This window comes from Hevea brasiliensis, chromosome 5 (genome assembly GCF_030052815.1).
Source record: "Hevea brasiliensis isolate MT/VB/25A 57/8 chromosome 5, ASM3005281v1, whole genome shotgun sequence".
Taxonomy (NCBI): Eukaryota; Viridiplantae; Streptophyta; class Magnoliopsida; order Malpighiales; family Euphorbiaceae; genus Hevea; species Hevea brasiliensis.
The window spans coordinates 114,607,664-114,624,214 of NC_079497.1; the positions used below are offsets into that span (position 1 = coordinate 114,607,664).

Genomic DNA, 16,551 nt, shown 5'->3' on the forward strand with positions numbered 1-16,551 from the left:
TTTTTTTACACTCTTTTTTGAAGGTGTACTGTGTCCGAAGCCGAGGGGCCTGCGAAGCTGCAGTCCTTTCTTGTACACGTGGTTTCCAATTAAGAGAATCAAGACACCAATTTCAACTTTCATTTGTCGTTTTCTTTAATTACAAATTTACAAACAAATGTACTATGCTTCAGTTCAGTGCTCACTGTATCAGCTCAGCCTTAGGTATGAAAATTTCAAACAGTTCTCAAATTTGACGGAGATTCCTATTCATCCAAAATTCTCTCTGATTTTTGCTTTTTTTTTTTGGGTTAGAAGAATTCATTTTAGCTCCTATGCATCTCACATTTTTACACTTTAGGAAGAAAAAATAGCTTTCTGGTTCAAGCTCTTGGTTATTAATTAATTTGGATTTTGGGATTATCAATAAGCACATTTACTTGATAATCCAACTTTTGTTCATTCCGATTCTTATATTGGCTGTTACTGGAAGGGGAGGGTAGGAGCCTCCAACCTTAGGTTAGGTTCGATTCAAAACCCTAGAAGCAGGGAAAGGAAAGTGCATGTGGGCTAAAATTAGGCTACCACCCGATTGATTATTCTAACCCCTTTGTTTGGATCTTAACTTGACAGGAAAAATGAAGAAAAATTAAAGAGAAAAAATAAAGAGAAAAAAAAATTTTAATTTATTCTATATTGTTTGAATAAGTTATTAAAATAGAGTAGAAATATAATTTTTCATATAGAAAAAATAATTATTATGTCCTCATTTTCTTTCTTATATTTATATTGTAGAAGAATATTTAAATATTTTAACTATTATTTCTCTCTATTTCTCTCCATTTTTCACTAATTTGAAGAGAAATATTTTGAATTAAAATTTCTCTTCATTTCTCCTCATTTCTCTTCCTTTCTCTTCAATTCTCCCTTCTATTTTTTGTCCAAATAAAAAAATTTAAAGAAATCAAATTTCTTTTCTTTTCTCTACTCTACTCTTCATTTCTCTCAATCTAAACAAAGAGCAAAAATATATTAACAATCCGAGGCTTTCATCTCAATTATAAGTAACAGCATAATAAATGACTAGGCAATCAAAATAGGATGACCCAAGCAATTTTTGTAATGCTTGGGTAATAAATCCCCCATTTCAGTTAGCTATGCTGTTTGTAATGCTCTGTTCTCATGATTGATATTTCGCATTATTCATTAAAAAAAAAAAAAGATGAACCAAACTTCATGGAAAAAGAAAATTTATGACAAATGATTAACATGTACACGCCGGGATGCATATAGCATTGGTTCATCAACAGTTCTTAAAACAATTTGCACTCCAGTGACAAGAACAAAAGCATGCATTGCACTGAAGCCTTGGAGAAACAAATTTTTATACATTTTCCGTCCGAGTATAAAGATACAGGTAAACCCAGATATAATTCACATGCGGCCTGACTTCGTTCTAACATGCACAACATAAGATGGATGCCAATAGAGCTACATACAAATAAAAAGATAGGCACAGCATGGAAATAGGGTTACATATCCTTCAGCAAAAATTTTCATGATTACTCCGACCATCAGGGCTTCAATTCTCTAGTTTAATGAGCATTACAAGAAAAATAAATGCTGAATATTGCAGTGAAAAATATGGATTTAACTTCCATTCTTGTCCTTTTCTTTGCCTGCTTACCCATCTGCTCTTTTCTAAACCAAAGAAAAGGATGTTAGATCTTTCAGCCCCTACAATAGAAATGGGAGATGTTGCTGGGATTGTTGACGGAAGGAGATAATTGGTGGTGGAGAATTGTTGAATTTGGGAAGTGAAGTTGACCAGCAGTTGCTGAAGGTGCACTAATTGTTGAAGATGAGAATCCTGATGATGCTGCAGCAGAGAAGAGACACAATGGATTTGCCCCTTGGGTTTGCCACATCCATTTTGGCAACGAATCTACTTCCACCCACTTCTCTATTGCTCTTTCCTACAACTTGTCCGTTAACTTTGTCATTAAGAGGGGGAAACAAATGCAATATGTATTGGTAATATTTAGTAATGGTGAATAAATTGCTGTGAACCCAAAAAGCTTTCAGTGATTAAGCGAAAAACATTGGTCAATGGACATGTCTTATGAAGTTAAGATACAGTGTCATAGCTATAAGCAACACTGCATGAGGCTCATTTTGCAAGTTGATTGGCATGATGCTACAATCACTTCACGTGAATGTTTATGCATGTGCCCCAACTAGAGAATACAGAGATTTTTTTGTAACCATGAAATAAATATTCATTTAGTTAAAAGTTGAAACAATCCATATTGCAAAGCAAACAGAGAAAAACTAAAGGCGTGACTTGAAAATGAAATTAGATTAAGGGAATTACCTTGGAGATGGGAAAGAAATTGGAATCTATGCCACCCCATAAATGAGGGTGTTGAGATGCCATTGCAGGGTTATACGGCAGTTCATACTTCAATTTTGCAGAAGCAGAGTTTAGAATCTGTAAGAGAATAATAAAAGTGAGCTAATCCCAAGACCTCAACCAAAAGTTCAATGGAGCTATGAAGAGAATTCTGCAGGGTTCACAAACACAGTTTACTTTGAGATCATAAAAATTATTGTCAAGATTACCGTTGGCCCCCTGTCAACAGATCTACCATCACAGTTACTCTGAAAATGGAAAACATCTGTATCTCTGTTTATCTTTTGGCTATGAGATAAATCAGGTGGAGCAATTCCCAAGTTTAGGTCAAGGTTTTGGTTGTCATCTGTATCAAAATTATATCACTGTAAATTGATATATAAAGCACCTAGTTGAAGTCAAAGATGAACTGAGTTTTCAACAACAATTAGTACCTCCACTATTGGCCTCCAACATTACTTCGCATTCATATGTACTAGGCTCAAAGTTGGTGACTGCTTCCCTTCCATTGCACTTTATGGCAGCCTTGTCATAAGCCCTGGCAAACAACATCTCCAGTTAATTGAAACATAATTGGTTGAGCACAAATTAACACATCGCGTCTAAAGAGAAAAAAAGACTCAATTTGTGATCACTAATACCTTGCAGCTTCTATCTCACTGTCGAATAGCCCAAGATACATATACCTGAAACCAAAACCAGGTTCCATAGTCTTACTACAATCCTGCATATTTCTAGCTCTTGAAACTTGCAACAATAACACAAAAATAACAGTAACCTTTGGAAACTATAAGGAAAAGAAACAAAAGGCTGAAAAAAATCTGGATATATGCAAAACCAAAGAGGTTCTCACTTCTTGCCCAGAAACTGGCCCATACGAGCTTCCCATCGCCCACATTTATGCAGTGTCACTCCTCTAAATTTAGAGCTTCCTCTTGAGAATCCAGTGCTCTGGCGACGCAGGATATGCACAAATTCTTCTTTTGAAAAATTACTCATCTGCAAAACATCCAAACACTGGTGAGTAGAAGAGAAAAACAAAAAATCGAATCAAATTCATTCAGCGACATCGGCATCAATTCCCACCTGCTTAATGTCTTCTTCATAGTCACTCACATTAAAGTTGATATCAGCATCAACCCCACGGAACTTGATCGCAGCTCGATCATATGCCCTGAAAATCGACAATCCAGTGAAAACAAATTAAAGACGCTCATAATATATTTAGCAGATGTATATTTAGATGATTAAACAACTTTCCATCTGATTTGATTGGCATGATTACCTAGCTGCAGCATGTGCAGTATCAAATCCCCCTACAAGAATCAAAACACCCAAATTGTCAAAATAATGCTTCAATCCAAAAGCAACATCAAAGTGAAAATCCAAAAATGGAAAGAAAATATAAACGAAAAAAGAGAAAAGGATTAAACCGACTCTTATCTACCTACCCAAGTACACTTGTTTCCCACAATCCCTGCATAGAAGCACAAACCAGAACACTTGAGAACCAATACAAAATTACACAACCAAATATGGGAGCGGGGGGAAGAGTGAGAGAGAGAGAGAGAGAAAGAGATGGAGATTAGTTAAATTATGAATGAACTAATTGACCAAATATGCGATTCCCATCTCCCAGTTCTCCGGTAAAACGTGACTCCCCGATACTGCGAGCTTCTGGACCTGGGCCCACGCCTACTCTTCTTGACCTGGGGCCTCTGCTGCAACTGAGGCACCATCTCCCTGCACCCGAGATCCAAAAACTGCCGCGACATGGAATCGGAAGAGTTACCGTCGAGCGGAAAAAGCTGGATGGTAGGGTCACCGGCGTCGTCGTCAACGTCAAAGGATTTGGTAGGGTCATTAGTTAAAATGCTGAAAGCGTGGGCGAAAGGTCGGGCGCTGAAGCAGGGGTCATCGTCGGCGATGGAGGAGGAATTGAAGGCAGTAGAAGTTTCCGTATGGGTGGCGGAAAGTTGTAGAATGTTGTGGTGGTTGTGGACAGAGAGGTTAAGATCCAACATAGTGGAAAAGATGGGATGAAGAAGAGGAAAGAATCAGGAGCGGCTATTGATCTTCATGTATTTGAGGAAATGACGATGGAGAAAAACTATGGATGTGACGTTTCAGAAAGATGAGTTGCAACTACCGATCTAGCTCACTCGGCCACTCCTCCTTCTCCTTCTTCCCCGTCATCTTATTTATTATCTGCCAACTACATGGATTTGGCGCGTGCTTTAACAATAACACATTTTTTTTTTTTATTCTCCTTTCCGATTTTATTTATTACTATAATTAATTTTAAGAGAAAATCATAATGGCATTAATTAATTAGTTTGTTAATTTAAATTTAATTATTTCTTTATAATTTAAAACATACAATTATATATAATCTCTCTATTGATCCTAATTTAAAATATAAATAAAATCATAAGTGAGTCTATCTTGAACAATTGGGAGCCAAAATAGTGGGTGAATGAAACACAAAAATTTACTAATTTGTGGTAGCAATTACCAAATTACAAAACATTAAAAATGAATGCATCACAATCAATGGAATTCTCTTCTTGGCTTTGATGGAGATAGAATAATAATAATAATAATAAATGGTTTAGTTAGGTTAGAGAATTTAGGAGAAAAGTGCAATGTTTAAGGAACAATCAAATTCCATGGAACATATCCACAAATAGCAATTTGCAAAAGCCTTTTTTTTTTTTTTCTCCGGAAATCAACAATTATTTACTGTTCCCACTCGCACAACTTAGCTTTGCTTCTTGTGAAAAGGATTGCATTTTCACAAGTGGCTGCCTTGGACTCGTAATGGAAGGCATCTGGAGCAGTAGTGCTTTGGTCAAGTCGGACAAAAACATTCTCTCAACTTGCTTTATACTAAAAGAATAGAAATATGAGATTAGTGAAAAACAGATCATCACTAATTTAATTCAACTGCTTCTTGGTTACCTCAACCCATTTAGCTTTTTAGATTGGAAGTTGGAACCTGAAATTAGATTTACGTTAGAATAAAGATATATATATATATATATATATATATATATATATATATATATATTTAAGACTTGACTAGGTGTATAAAAATTTGTCACAAATGGAAATAATTCAATAAATTCATAATAATTTTATGATTTGCAATATCTATTTAGTCTTTTATGATTTGAATTTCAAAATTTACAATTTCTCTCTCTTCTATTAATGGTCATCCAATCAAATACTACTAACTCTCTAACCTATTATGTTCTACTAATTATTCAACTAATAAGAGATCATCTCATCATTTATTTAACTTATCAGAATTCACTATCCTTTTAACCTATCCGAGTTCACCATTACTCTAACCATTAATGTCACATCTAAACCTCTAATTTCATAATTTATTCTAAGTAAAATACTCCATACCCATCTGAAGTATATTCTTCATGTATCCATTTTCGATTTTTTCTCGAACTAAATTTTTATTTTCATCTTATACACCCTTCAAGTTCTATAATAATAAGAGATGATTCTATTTTCATAAGAGGAGGAAAAAATAAAATATTATATTGTCTCTAAAATCAATCTGAAAAATTTAAAAATAAAAATTGAATCAAACCAAATTTCTATAAAAAATAAAATAAATTTATGAATAAAATTGATTTGGCTGATTATTTCAGTCTGAACTGAATAATACTTGCCATTATCTAATTGATTAATTATGATGTACTTGATCATAGTTGCTTGATTTATGATTTATTTGACTAATAGTTACTTAATTAATTAATCTAATTGTTAATAATTACTTGATTAATTAATTTAATTAATAATGATCCACTTTATTATAATTACTTGATTTATAATATAATTAATTAGGTGGTTCGATTTTCACAAAAGGGGGGAAGAAGGCAAAATATTATGTTATCTTTAAAATCAAACCGTATAAACCAACAAATTTATAAATAAAAACTGAATCGAATTAAATTTCTACAAAAACTAAACCGAATTTTCAAATTAATTATTTTCTATCAATTTGTAATTTTAGTCTGAACCAAATAATACTCACCCCTATCTAATTTGTAACACCCCAAAGTTCGGTAGTGCGTTCTGCTGCTCCGGTGACCAGTGTTGTCCGGACAGCTAGGATGCCTAGAACTACACTTCAATATGAGTGAGGAGACATAAAATAATGAAATAAAAGAAAAGAAAATACAAGAAAAACAAAGGAAAGATAATAGCAAAGAAATGTGATCAAGTTAAGCGAGCCGGGAATCCTAGCGATGGGTGACTGCACTGGGAAGTCACGGCGTGCACCGTTGACTAGCCCTGGATTGCGGGGAACCCTGGAAAATATTTTTAGGACTTAAATAGACCCTTATTGAAGAATAAATATCATTACAAAGATCAAAGAAAAATTAAATAATTAGTACAAAGAAAAGTGAGAAATTGAAAAACAGACAAAACCAGTGTTCTGAAAAATCTGAATGTAACTAACCCAAACAGGGGCATTATGGTCATTTGACATCCCGAATTGTCTTTTGACCTAAATGTCTACTAAAAATAAATAATATTACACTTAGAAAATAAAATGAAAAATTAAATTGGTGGTACCTAAAGTAAATAGTGAGAATTAAGGGTTTAATGTGGAATAAGTGAAAATTTAGCTTATTATATGATTAAAATTTGTGAGTGGGTCACTAAGGGAATAAAATAAACACCTAATGGGGCAGATGTAAGTCCACTAAACCAAGCAGAAACTTCATCTTCTTCACTTGGACCTCCCATGCCGAATTGAAGAAAGGAGAAAACCTCCATGGGCGTTTTCTTCAAGCTTCATCTAACCCATTCATTTCACCTCTAAACACTTAGGTTCCTTCATGAAAAATTGTCTACACATCACAAGGAAGAGTTTGATACTAAAATCAAGAATTTTGGTGAAGGTTTAGCAAGTTCCAACCATAAGGTAAGTTAGCATTTTTGAAGATAGCTTTGTTAAACTTTGTGTTCATGTTATAGGTGTTGGTTTTGTGAAGAAAATTTTTAAGTTTGAAGAGTTATTGAGATGTTCATTTTGGACAGCCATAGAGTCATGTATTTGATGAAATAATTGTGCATATATTTGATGAGAAATGATGTTGGTTATGGTGATTTAATATCCTAGTAAATTATTTCATATGTATAAGGTGATTTTTGCACTTGGATGAAAATTGATGATTGTAGGACACTTTGGTATTGAGGAAGATTTTCGGCAGCTTTGGGATTCTTGAATAAATGTGTGTGTTCATGAAGGTGTTGGCAGAATATTGACATAGAAGTTTGATGGATATGTATATAGATTGATTGTGTAAAGTGTATGTAAGAATTAGTGATGTTTAGGTGTGTATGTGATTGTATTTAGACTTTGTAAATGTGAGCTTTAATTGGTGTATTAAGGATGTTGTAATCTGCCCAAAGTGATGTTAATGTAAAGTGGAATATGGTTTTGGTAATGAACCAAAACAGAAATGGTAAGGGAAGTGGACATATAGTAATGTAAGTGTGTAATTGATGTATGTTTAAGCATGGTAGTTAAGGGCAGTATGCATTTTAGTCAATAACTTTAATTGTGTAACCTCAATTGGTATGAGACCAATTGGAGGTGAAACTAGGCACAAAATGTGCCAACTTTCATTGAGAAAGCATACCAAAATTCTGCTTGCAAGGTGACAAAAAAAAATGACCAATTCGGATTAGATGCAATTGAGACCTAAAAACTGACCATTTGGGCAGCAGTTAGTGTTTAGGTCATAACTCACTCAAAACAGGTCCAATTGACCTGAAATTTTAACCATGAATAGTTAAGACCCATACCTACAAGTCTTATGAAGACACCAAAACCCAGAAATGACCAGAAGCAAGTCAAAAAGCTTGCACAAGTTCGGGTCCAAAAACTGGCCGAACCAAAGTTAACCAAATTGACCTAAAATTGACCTAATTTGATGTCATTTGACTAGCAATTGTGTAATGACCATAACTTGGTCTACTTAACTCGGATTGACCTAAAATTTTGCCCCGCGTTCCATAAGACATAGATCTACAAGTTTGTAGTTTTGACCGAAACCCGAAAACCGAGGAAACTAGGTCGTCCGGCTAGGTCAAACTAGTATCCCGAAATCCAGCAATTTGCAATGAAATGCAAGAAAACGCAAAATACATAGAAATGAGTTTGGTAACACGTACCAATCCTAAAACATTATCGAATGTGACATATTAATGACACTAAAACCTCATTTACCTAAAACGCATCGAGGGTCAGTATATTAGGTGATTGAACAAATAATAACCTTCAGTGAATTACTTATCGAACATTATCGTTAGAGACAGTTTAATTTAGTACTGAAACACTTCAAATTGTGTTTCTCAGTTACCAAAGACTCAGGAAAAGGGAAGGAAATACTGAGTCCAGACCCGGAGACAGTCATCAGAGGTTTGTGCACAACAACTATTTCTTTTGAATTATTTTCAATTGAAATAAATTATGACTATTTGCATATTATTGTTTTAAATTGTGAAATTGTGAAAAATGGTTTGAATGATATTTGATGGATACTTATTGATTGAAAAGCAACATGGTGGTTTGAAACCACAGCTATCATGTACATTGATTGTATTCCTCGCTAGCTTGTCTAGTGGGATGAATTGAATTCCCTCTCTGGCTGAAGTGTTGAGGTGTGTGCCTGCTGAGGACGAATAGAATGAGTACTCATATTTTTGCTAGCTAGCTGTGTTATTCCTCATTAGTCATTGACTTTTGGGATGAATTGAATACCTCATTAGCCATCGGCTTTTGGGATGAATTGAACTTGGGAACATGATTAAAGCTGTGTGTGATTTATTGATGCATATTGTAAGATTGTAAAATGTGTTTAAATTCTTATTGACATTCACTGTCTTTTGAATTTAGCTATGTTTTGATTACTGAGATTTATTGTAATATTGTGTTAAATTCCTTATGACATTATTGTCTTGAATTTAACTACAGTTTTAAGTATCCACTGTTTACATGACTTATGAATTGCGTTTTAAATTCTATTTTGTTAATGTTGTGCACCACTGAGACATTGTCTCAGCGATAGCTTTTTATTGCTGTTGCAGGTAGACAGACCGACAGGGCAGTAGATTAGGCTGCTAGTACCTCCAGTGAGTGACTACCGGGTATAATGAGTATACCAATATTTTGTATTTTGTAATGTAATGTATGTTCACTGTATGTACATATTATTTTTGGTTTTGAGCAGTTGTAAATAAAAATTGTACATTGAAGTTGTAAAGTAAATTATGAGATATTTTGACTTGTAAAAATTGTATTATATTTTCTCTATCTCAGTCCTTGAAAAATTACTATGAATTTGACTTGAGAAACATGTTGTGTTGAGAAAAATGTTGAAGTTGAGATTTGGAAATTTATTGAAGTGATTTTTACAGATTTTCTGAAGAACTGTTTTATCCAAAATACAGATGGCACTTTGCCAAAATTTTTACAGAAACTCCAAATAATTCAAATGTGTTAGTTCTATCACTTCAGTTCAAAAAGGTTTTTAATACCTGTAAATAGTGCTCACCACTGTAAAAGAAGTAAGAAAAGTTTTTAAAATCGCTTGTAGTGTATTTAATGGGTTATCAGTAGACGGAGTTGGTAATTCATTAGGTATACTACGGGATCATGTTATGCCTTACAGAGGGGTAGGGTGTGACATAATTGACCATATTGTAATTGATCATGGCTGATTTATGCAATAATTGAATATGATTTATTTGATTAATTTATAAAATACTTGATAGTACTTGATCTAATTGTTAATAGTTATTTGATTGATCGTTTTAATTGATTGTAATGTAATTGATCATATTTACTTGATTTATGATTTAATTAATTGTGATACACTTGATTAATTGATAAAATATTCGATAATACTTAATCACAATGTAATTGATCATGATTAATTGATTTATATCTAATTGATTATGATGTACTTGATTAATTAATAAAACATTCGACAACATTTTACTATAATATAATTAATCATAATTAATTGATTTAAAATTTAATTGATTAATCATTACTTGATTAATTGTTCTAATTTATTATAATGTAATTAATCATAATTACTTGACTTATGATCTAATAGCTTAATAGTTAATTGATTAATTGATCTAATTATTAATAGTTACTCGGTTAATTGATCTAGGTGATTATGATCTAATTTAGCATAGTTACTTGATTAATGATCTAATTGATTAGGCAGTCTGATTTTCACAAAATGAAGGAAAAAAATATCATGTTATCTTCAAAATCGAACTGAATAAACCAAAAAATTCAAACCTAAAAATTGAACCGAACTGAATTTCAACAAAAATATAATCAAATTTTCAAATTAATTCGGTTCGATCAGTCGGTTCTTTCAATTTGAATCAGATAATGCTCATCCTTATTAATTGTTTATGATGTAATTGGTCATAATTACATAATTTATGATCTAATTAATTATGATATATTTAATTAATTAATAAAATATTTATTAATATTTGATTATCATCTAATTGTTAATAGTTATTTGATTAATCGATCTAATTGATTATGATATAATTGATTAGAGTTAATTTATGATATACTTGATTAATTGATAAAATACATATACTTGATTAATTGATAAAATACCCGATAATACTTAATTATAATGCAACTGATCATAATAAATTGATTTATGATCTAATTGATTAATTGATAAAATATCGATAGTACTTGATTATAATATGATTGATCATAATTACTTGATTTATAATCTAATTGATTAGGCGATTTGATTTTCACAAAAGGAGAAAAAATAAAAATATTATGTTGTTTCCAGAATCAAACCAAATATATCAAAAAATTCACAAATAAAAATTAAACCGAACCAAATTTCTATAAAAATCTAATTGAATTTTTGAATTAATTTGGTTCAATCGGTTATTTCGATTTGAACCAAATAATACTCACTCTTATCTAATTGATTAATTTATTATAACGTAATTAATCATAATTATTTGATTTATAATCTAATTGATCATAGTTACTTAATTGTGATCTAATTGATTGTGATCTACTTGATTAATTGATAAAATATACTATAATACTTGATGTTGATATAATTGATTATAGTTACTTAATTTATGAGGTAATTGAATATGATATACTTTATTAATTGATAAATACTCAATAGTATTTGGTGATGATGTAATTAATCATGGTTATTTGATTTATGATATAATCGATTATGATATACTCAATTAATTGATAAAATAACTAATAATACTTGATTATAATGTAATTGGTTATAATTACTTGATTTATAATCTACTTGATTAATTGATAGAATATCCAATTGTACTTGAGTATGATCTAATTGATTATAGTACTTAATTTACGATATACTTGATTAATTAATAAAATACTCAATAATACTTGATTATGATCTAATTAATCATAGTTACTTATTTAACATCTAATTAATTAATTGATCTAATTATTATTAGTTACTTGATTTATTTATCCAATTGATAAGTTGTAATTGAACATAATTACTTTATTCATGATCTAATTATTAATAGTTACTTGATTTATGTTCTAATTGGTTTATCGGTTACTCACCCGATTTGGAAGGGTCAATTCCAATTTGCTAAATAAATAGATTAAAGCTTGAACCTAACCAGTCATTGACCCGGTTCTCATTTAAATTGATTTGACTAATCTGATTTGGTTCGATTTTAACACACTATATAAATCAATTGTGATTGATTAAATTTTTAGTGTGGTTAGACATAATTGGTTGAATTTTTTGTGGGTTATGATTGGTTGAGAGATTGATAGAAGCTATTGATTGGTTAAAAAATTGATGAGATATGATTGGTTAAAAGATTGATAAGAGCTAATTGGTCAAATAATAAGAGAATTATCATTGGTTGAATTTTAGAGGGAAATGATTCTGGTGGGAAATCAAATTAATTTGGAGCTAAATGACTTAAGGATAAAATGAACATTTTATTTCATTTATGCAACTTTTGTAAGTATTTTTTTTTTTTTTGTACACCAAGCATTTTCTCTTTTTTTATTAGAACTAGAAGCATGCCAGGACACATCATTGTCTCGCATGCAAGAAATGGAGCTTCAGAGTTGAGAACCCAATTAATACTTGTTTTTCTTTTCTACTAAAATGCCTTTTACACTTTGATGCACTCCATTTGATCGGTCAGGTGCCAATTCATGCCTACACTGAATCAAAATTACTCCGAAATTAAATTTGAAATTAGTCCTTATCAATGGTTCATTCAAAAGCTTATACCCACCTTAAATTTTCTATAGGATGAATCTTTTATAGGAAGCCGATTTCAGTCTGTCCTCTCAATTTTTAGACCAAAATTGAATGGAAATCAGCGATGTGATTTTATTTTGAACCATATAAACATAGGAAGGCACCATGCAGATCGAATTAAATTGAATCCCTTAAAAATCAAAATCAAAATCACCATTTATCAAGTGTGGTTTTCTACATCAGAAGAGACTTGGCAAAACAGTTTGGTGCTCCGATTTAACACAAACTATGAATTCTAATATTTGCAAGTGAGAATTGGGGTGCCTGGACTACTCATATTTATTATTAAAAAAAAAAAAAAAAAAAAAAGGAAGGATCGATGGACGCCCCTATCATGACGAAGGATCGAGATGGGCTGACAGTTTCAAACGGATAATCGATCCAATTTAGAGGGCCCAGAAGGCCAAGCCCAACCAAATGCTTTCGAGCACATAATCAAAGTGGAATGATACGCATTCTCATCCATCCAACCTGACCCTTAATAACATAAATTTGAACCATGTTCTGTTTTTACAGTAATATTTTGTCATCCAATTATCAGAATGCACGAAAGCTACTATTTCGCCCATGCAGCAATACTTGCGAGTTAAAGCCTAAAACTTGCTGCAGACAGAAGAATATCATTTAGAACTGAGACAATCCAAGTATGGATGTACACACGCCAAGGCTACTTGCTTCACCATCACCTCCTTTTGTTACCCATTTTGTGATTGTTGCTCCCACTACCCAGCGAATTGGGAGCTGCAGGAATCATACTACCACTTTTGCTAGTCAAAATTCAGAAGGCTAACCACATTGTCACCTCTCAAGTCTCAAACACATTCCACTCCACTTTTGCTAGTCAAAATTCAAAAGGCTAACCACATTGTCACCTCTCAAGTCTCAAAACACATTCCACTTTCATTTGCTATATAAATTAATCACTTAATTCGAAATTCTTGAATTGCAATCGTTAATTAAATCTACACTAAAATTACAAACAAATGAATGATCCATATCATTTCTTTGTGTGAATTTTTAAGACTGATAGTTGATTCACCAATGATCATTCCAAAAGAAACACTCACCCATGCAAACCGTCCAAAGCATACAAGTCAACAATACTACTAATGCTAGAATATTTAATATCAATACTATAAAATTCTTGAACTAGCCAAAGTGTATTATGAACTTTCTTTGGACCAACCAAACATATGACAGATCACAGATGTCCAATCGCAACACATTCTCATACATGTCCAATAGCAAAATAAATTTAACAAAACAGATAACAAAATCTCGTTAAAAAAACAGGTAAAAAAAAAAAAAATCTAGTCCACGAGAATTTGAAACGAAGAGAAACTAGATTACTGGGTAACACTGAGCCATTTAGAGAAGTTCTCAAACTCAGTGTAGTCGCTATCTGAAATCATTGTGTGATACCATGCCTTGCCTGCAGACTTGATTGCAGCTGCCTCCTCCTGATAGGTTCATAGAGGAAATGAAGACAAAATTAATTATCAAGCAAACAAATATAACACAATGGATTAGGGCACTTGTAATCACAGGACATATATATCCACAACTATGCTTCAACAAAAATGCAAGATAAATAGAAATGAAATACACCAAATACATCAAGAAACCGAACACAAATTTAGGAAACGTCAACAAGAAAACACACAAATCAAATAGTTATCATAACAGAGACAATCACTATTCTCACTAAACCAATCCTAAAACTTGCAACAGTACAAAGACTAAAAAAATTGCAGGAGAGGATGTAGGATGGACAAGCCGTACTACAATTTCCACACAAAAGATAAAAGTTACCAATTTCATAATAAAAAAGCGCAAATAGCATGAACCTAACAAACAACATAAATCCTAAATATTGCAACATTGCAGAACAAAACTTCAAGAGAATACAGGATAAAACATTTTACAATTTCCACACAAAAGACCATACCACCCCATTTAATAATCAAACCGAGAAATAGCATGAACAAAACAAACGATATAACATAGCATGGACAGAACAAAGTGTCAAGAGAATACACAATAAAAAATTTTACAATTTCCACACTAAAGCTCATATTACTGATTTCATAAACAATCAAAATGCACAAATAATATGGACGTAAAAAACAATAAAAGAATTGCATAACAATAGGAAAAAAAGCCATAAACCCAAAATAATAGGATAGAAAGAGAGATGATAAACCTTTGTAACAGTCTTCCTCTTCTTGTCTAGCTTCTCCTTCTTAGCCTTGACGCGCTGGGCTTCAGCTAAAAGAGACATCCTCCTAGCAGTCTTGGCATAAGGGTTTAGTTTCAGCATAACGTTCAAATTCTTGAGAGGATTCTTCTTCAATGGAGCCCTCTTAACCTCCTTCTTGATCGGCTTCACTACGGACTGCACCTCATCAGAGTTGATGATTCTAGCAAGGTCAGCATTCACCATCTTGGCCCTAGGCAGCACATAACCTTTCTTCTTCTCAGATGACTTCTCAAATGACCCGTAGATAGAGTCCAGCTTCTCGAAAGCAGACTTGGTCCAGATAACAAAACGACCTAGATGGCCACCAGGAGCTAGCTTCAAGAGATTGAGACGATCCACGTTGGCCACCTCAACGCCTGGAATGTTCCTGAAAGCCTTGACCAACTTGGCTCCTTCAGTTCCGTACACAATCAGTGGTCCCTTGCGAGATATGTACCGGCGGTTCCTCATCTTACCCTTTCCTGGCCGGATCGCGTGGCTGTCCTTGGCCTTCTCAGCGTCAGGATAAGCACCGATCTCCTTTAACACCTTGATCGCAGCTGAAGTTTTCTCAACGCTCTCTGCAGAATCGCTGATGACCAGGGGCATTTCAGGGACAGATTCCACCCTATGCCCACGAGCCATCACCAGAGAGGGAATAGCAGAGGCAGCAATAGCAGAAACCACAGCATATCTCTTCTGATTCACATTGATCTTACGGTGCCAGCGGCGCCAGATTTTAGTAGGAGCAAACATGCGCCCACCACGACACATGTTACCGAAAGCACCCTGGCCAGCACGGTGAGTACCACCACCAGGGACACGAGGGATACGGGAAACGGCACGTCCTGTACCCCAAGACTCGGCGGAGGTCTGGTGACCAGCGCGCTTGGACACAGCGTAGGGTTGGCGGCTGTTCTTGGAAATATTGGCGTGGACGAAGTTCACAATATCAGGCCGGATCGAAGCCTTCATCACGTCAGGAAGAGCCAATGTACTGGCAGAATCCGTGGCCATCTCATTGAGAGATAGAAGAGACTGCACGTTGACCAGAGGACGGGCAGCGGCGGCAGCGGCCATCGTGCTCTGTGTGCCTGTGTGTGTAAGTGGGGTTGAAAATAGTAGGGTTTTTGTTAGGGAAATGTTACTAAAAAGCTTTGCGATTACTTATAATAGAATTTTAGGGTTCAATAAATGAGGGGTGTTTGGTAACACGTGTAAGTGTTTCTTATTGGTGTATGAGTAGTTCCGTTCCTGGATGGATAGAGCAGGAGTAGCATTACTTGCGAAAGGTTTTCCAAGAAAGCTTAATAATGAATTTTAATGATAAAATTTGATATAATCTTCGTATTACAATTTATAATATAATTAAGATTATTATGACCTTATCATTTAATGATAATAATAATAATAATAATAATAATAAATTCTTTATAATGAATAACTCATATTTATATAAAATTTAAATTATAAAAAATATGCAAGAAAATAATTCAAACATTGATGATTGAACAATTTAATATATTAAATTTTTTGACAAA

The 16,551-nt window shown here is 33.2% G+C and overlaps 2 protein-coding genes across 2 annotated transcripts; both read right to left on the bottom strand.

Moving 5' to 3' along the window:
- Nucleotides 1-1,347: 1,347 nt before the first annotated feature.
- LOC110633816 (APETALA2-like protein 3) lies at nt 1,348-4,582 on the bottom strand. The gene is made up of 10 exons (XM_058147544.1): nt 4,007-4,582; nt 3,844-3,869; nt 3,678-3,708; nt 3,479-3,566; nt 3,246-3,391; nt 3,034-3,078; nt 2,827-2,930; nt 2,602-2,738; nt 2,354-2,470; nt 1,348-1,955 (listed from the first exon to the last, which is right to left on the bottom strand). Exons 1-10 carry the CDS (start codon nt 4,414-4,416, stop codon nt 1,710-1,712), a joined length of 1,350 nt encoding a protein of 449 aa, XP_058003527.1. The 5' UTR covers nt 4,417-4,582; the 3' UTR covers nt 1,348-1,709.
- Nucleotides 4,583-13,912: 9,330 nt separating this feature from the next.
- On the bottom strand, nt 13,913-16,157 carry LOC110633808 (60S ribosomal protein L4). Its single transcript, XM_021782580.2, has 2 exons — nt 14,975-16,157; nt 13,913-14,231 (listed from the first exon to the last, which is right to left on the bottom strand). Exons 1-2 carry the CDS (start codon nt 16,088-16,090, stop codon nt 14,118-14,120), a joined length of 1,230 nt encoding a protein of 409 aa, XP_021638272.2. The 5' UTR covers nt 16,091-16,157; the 3' UTR covers nt 13,913-14,117.
- Between the last annotated feature and the right edge of the window lie 394 nt (nt 16,158-16,551).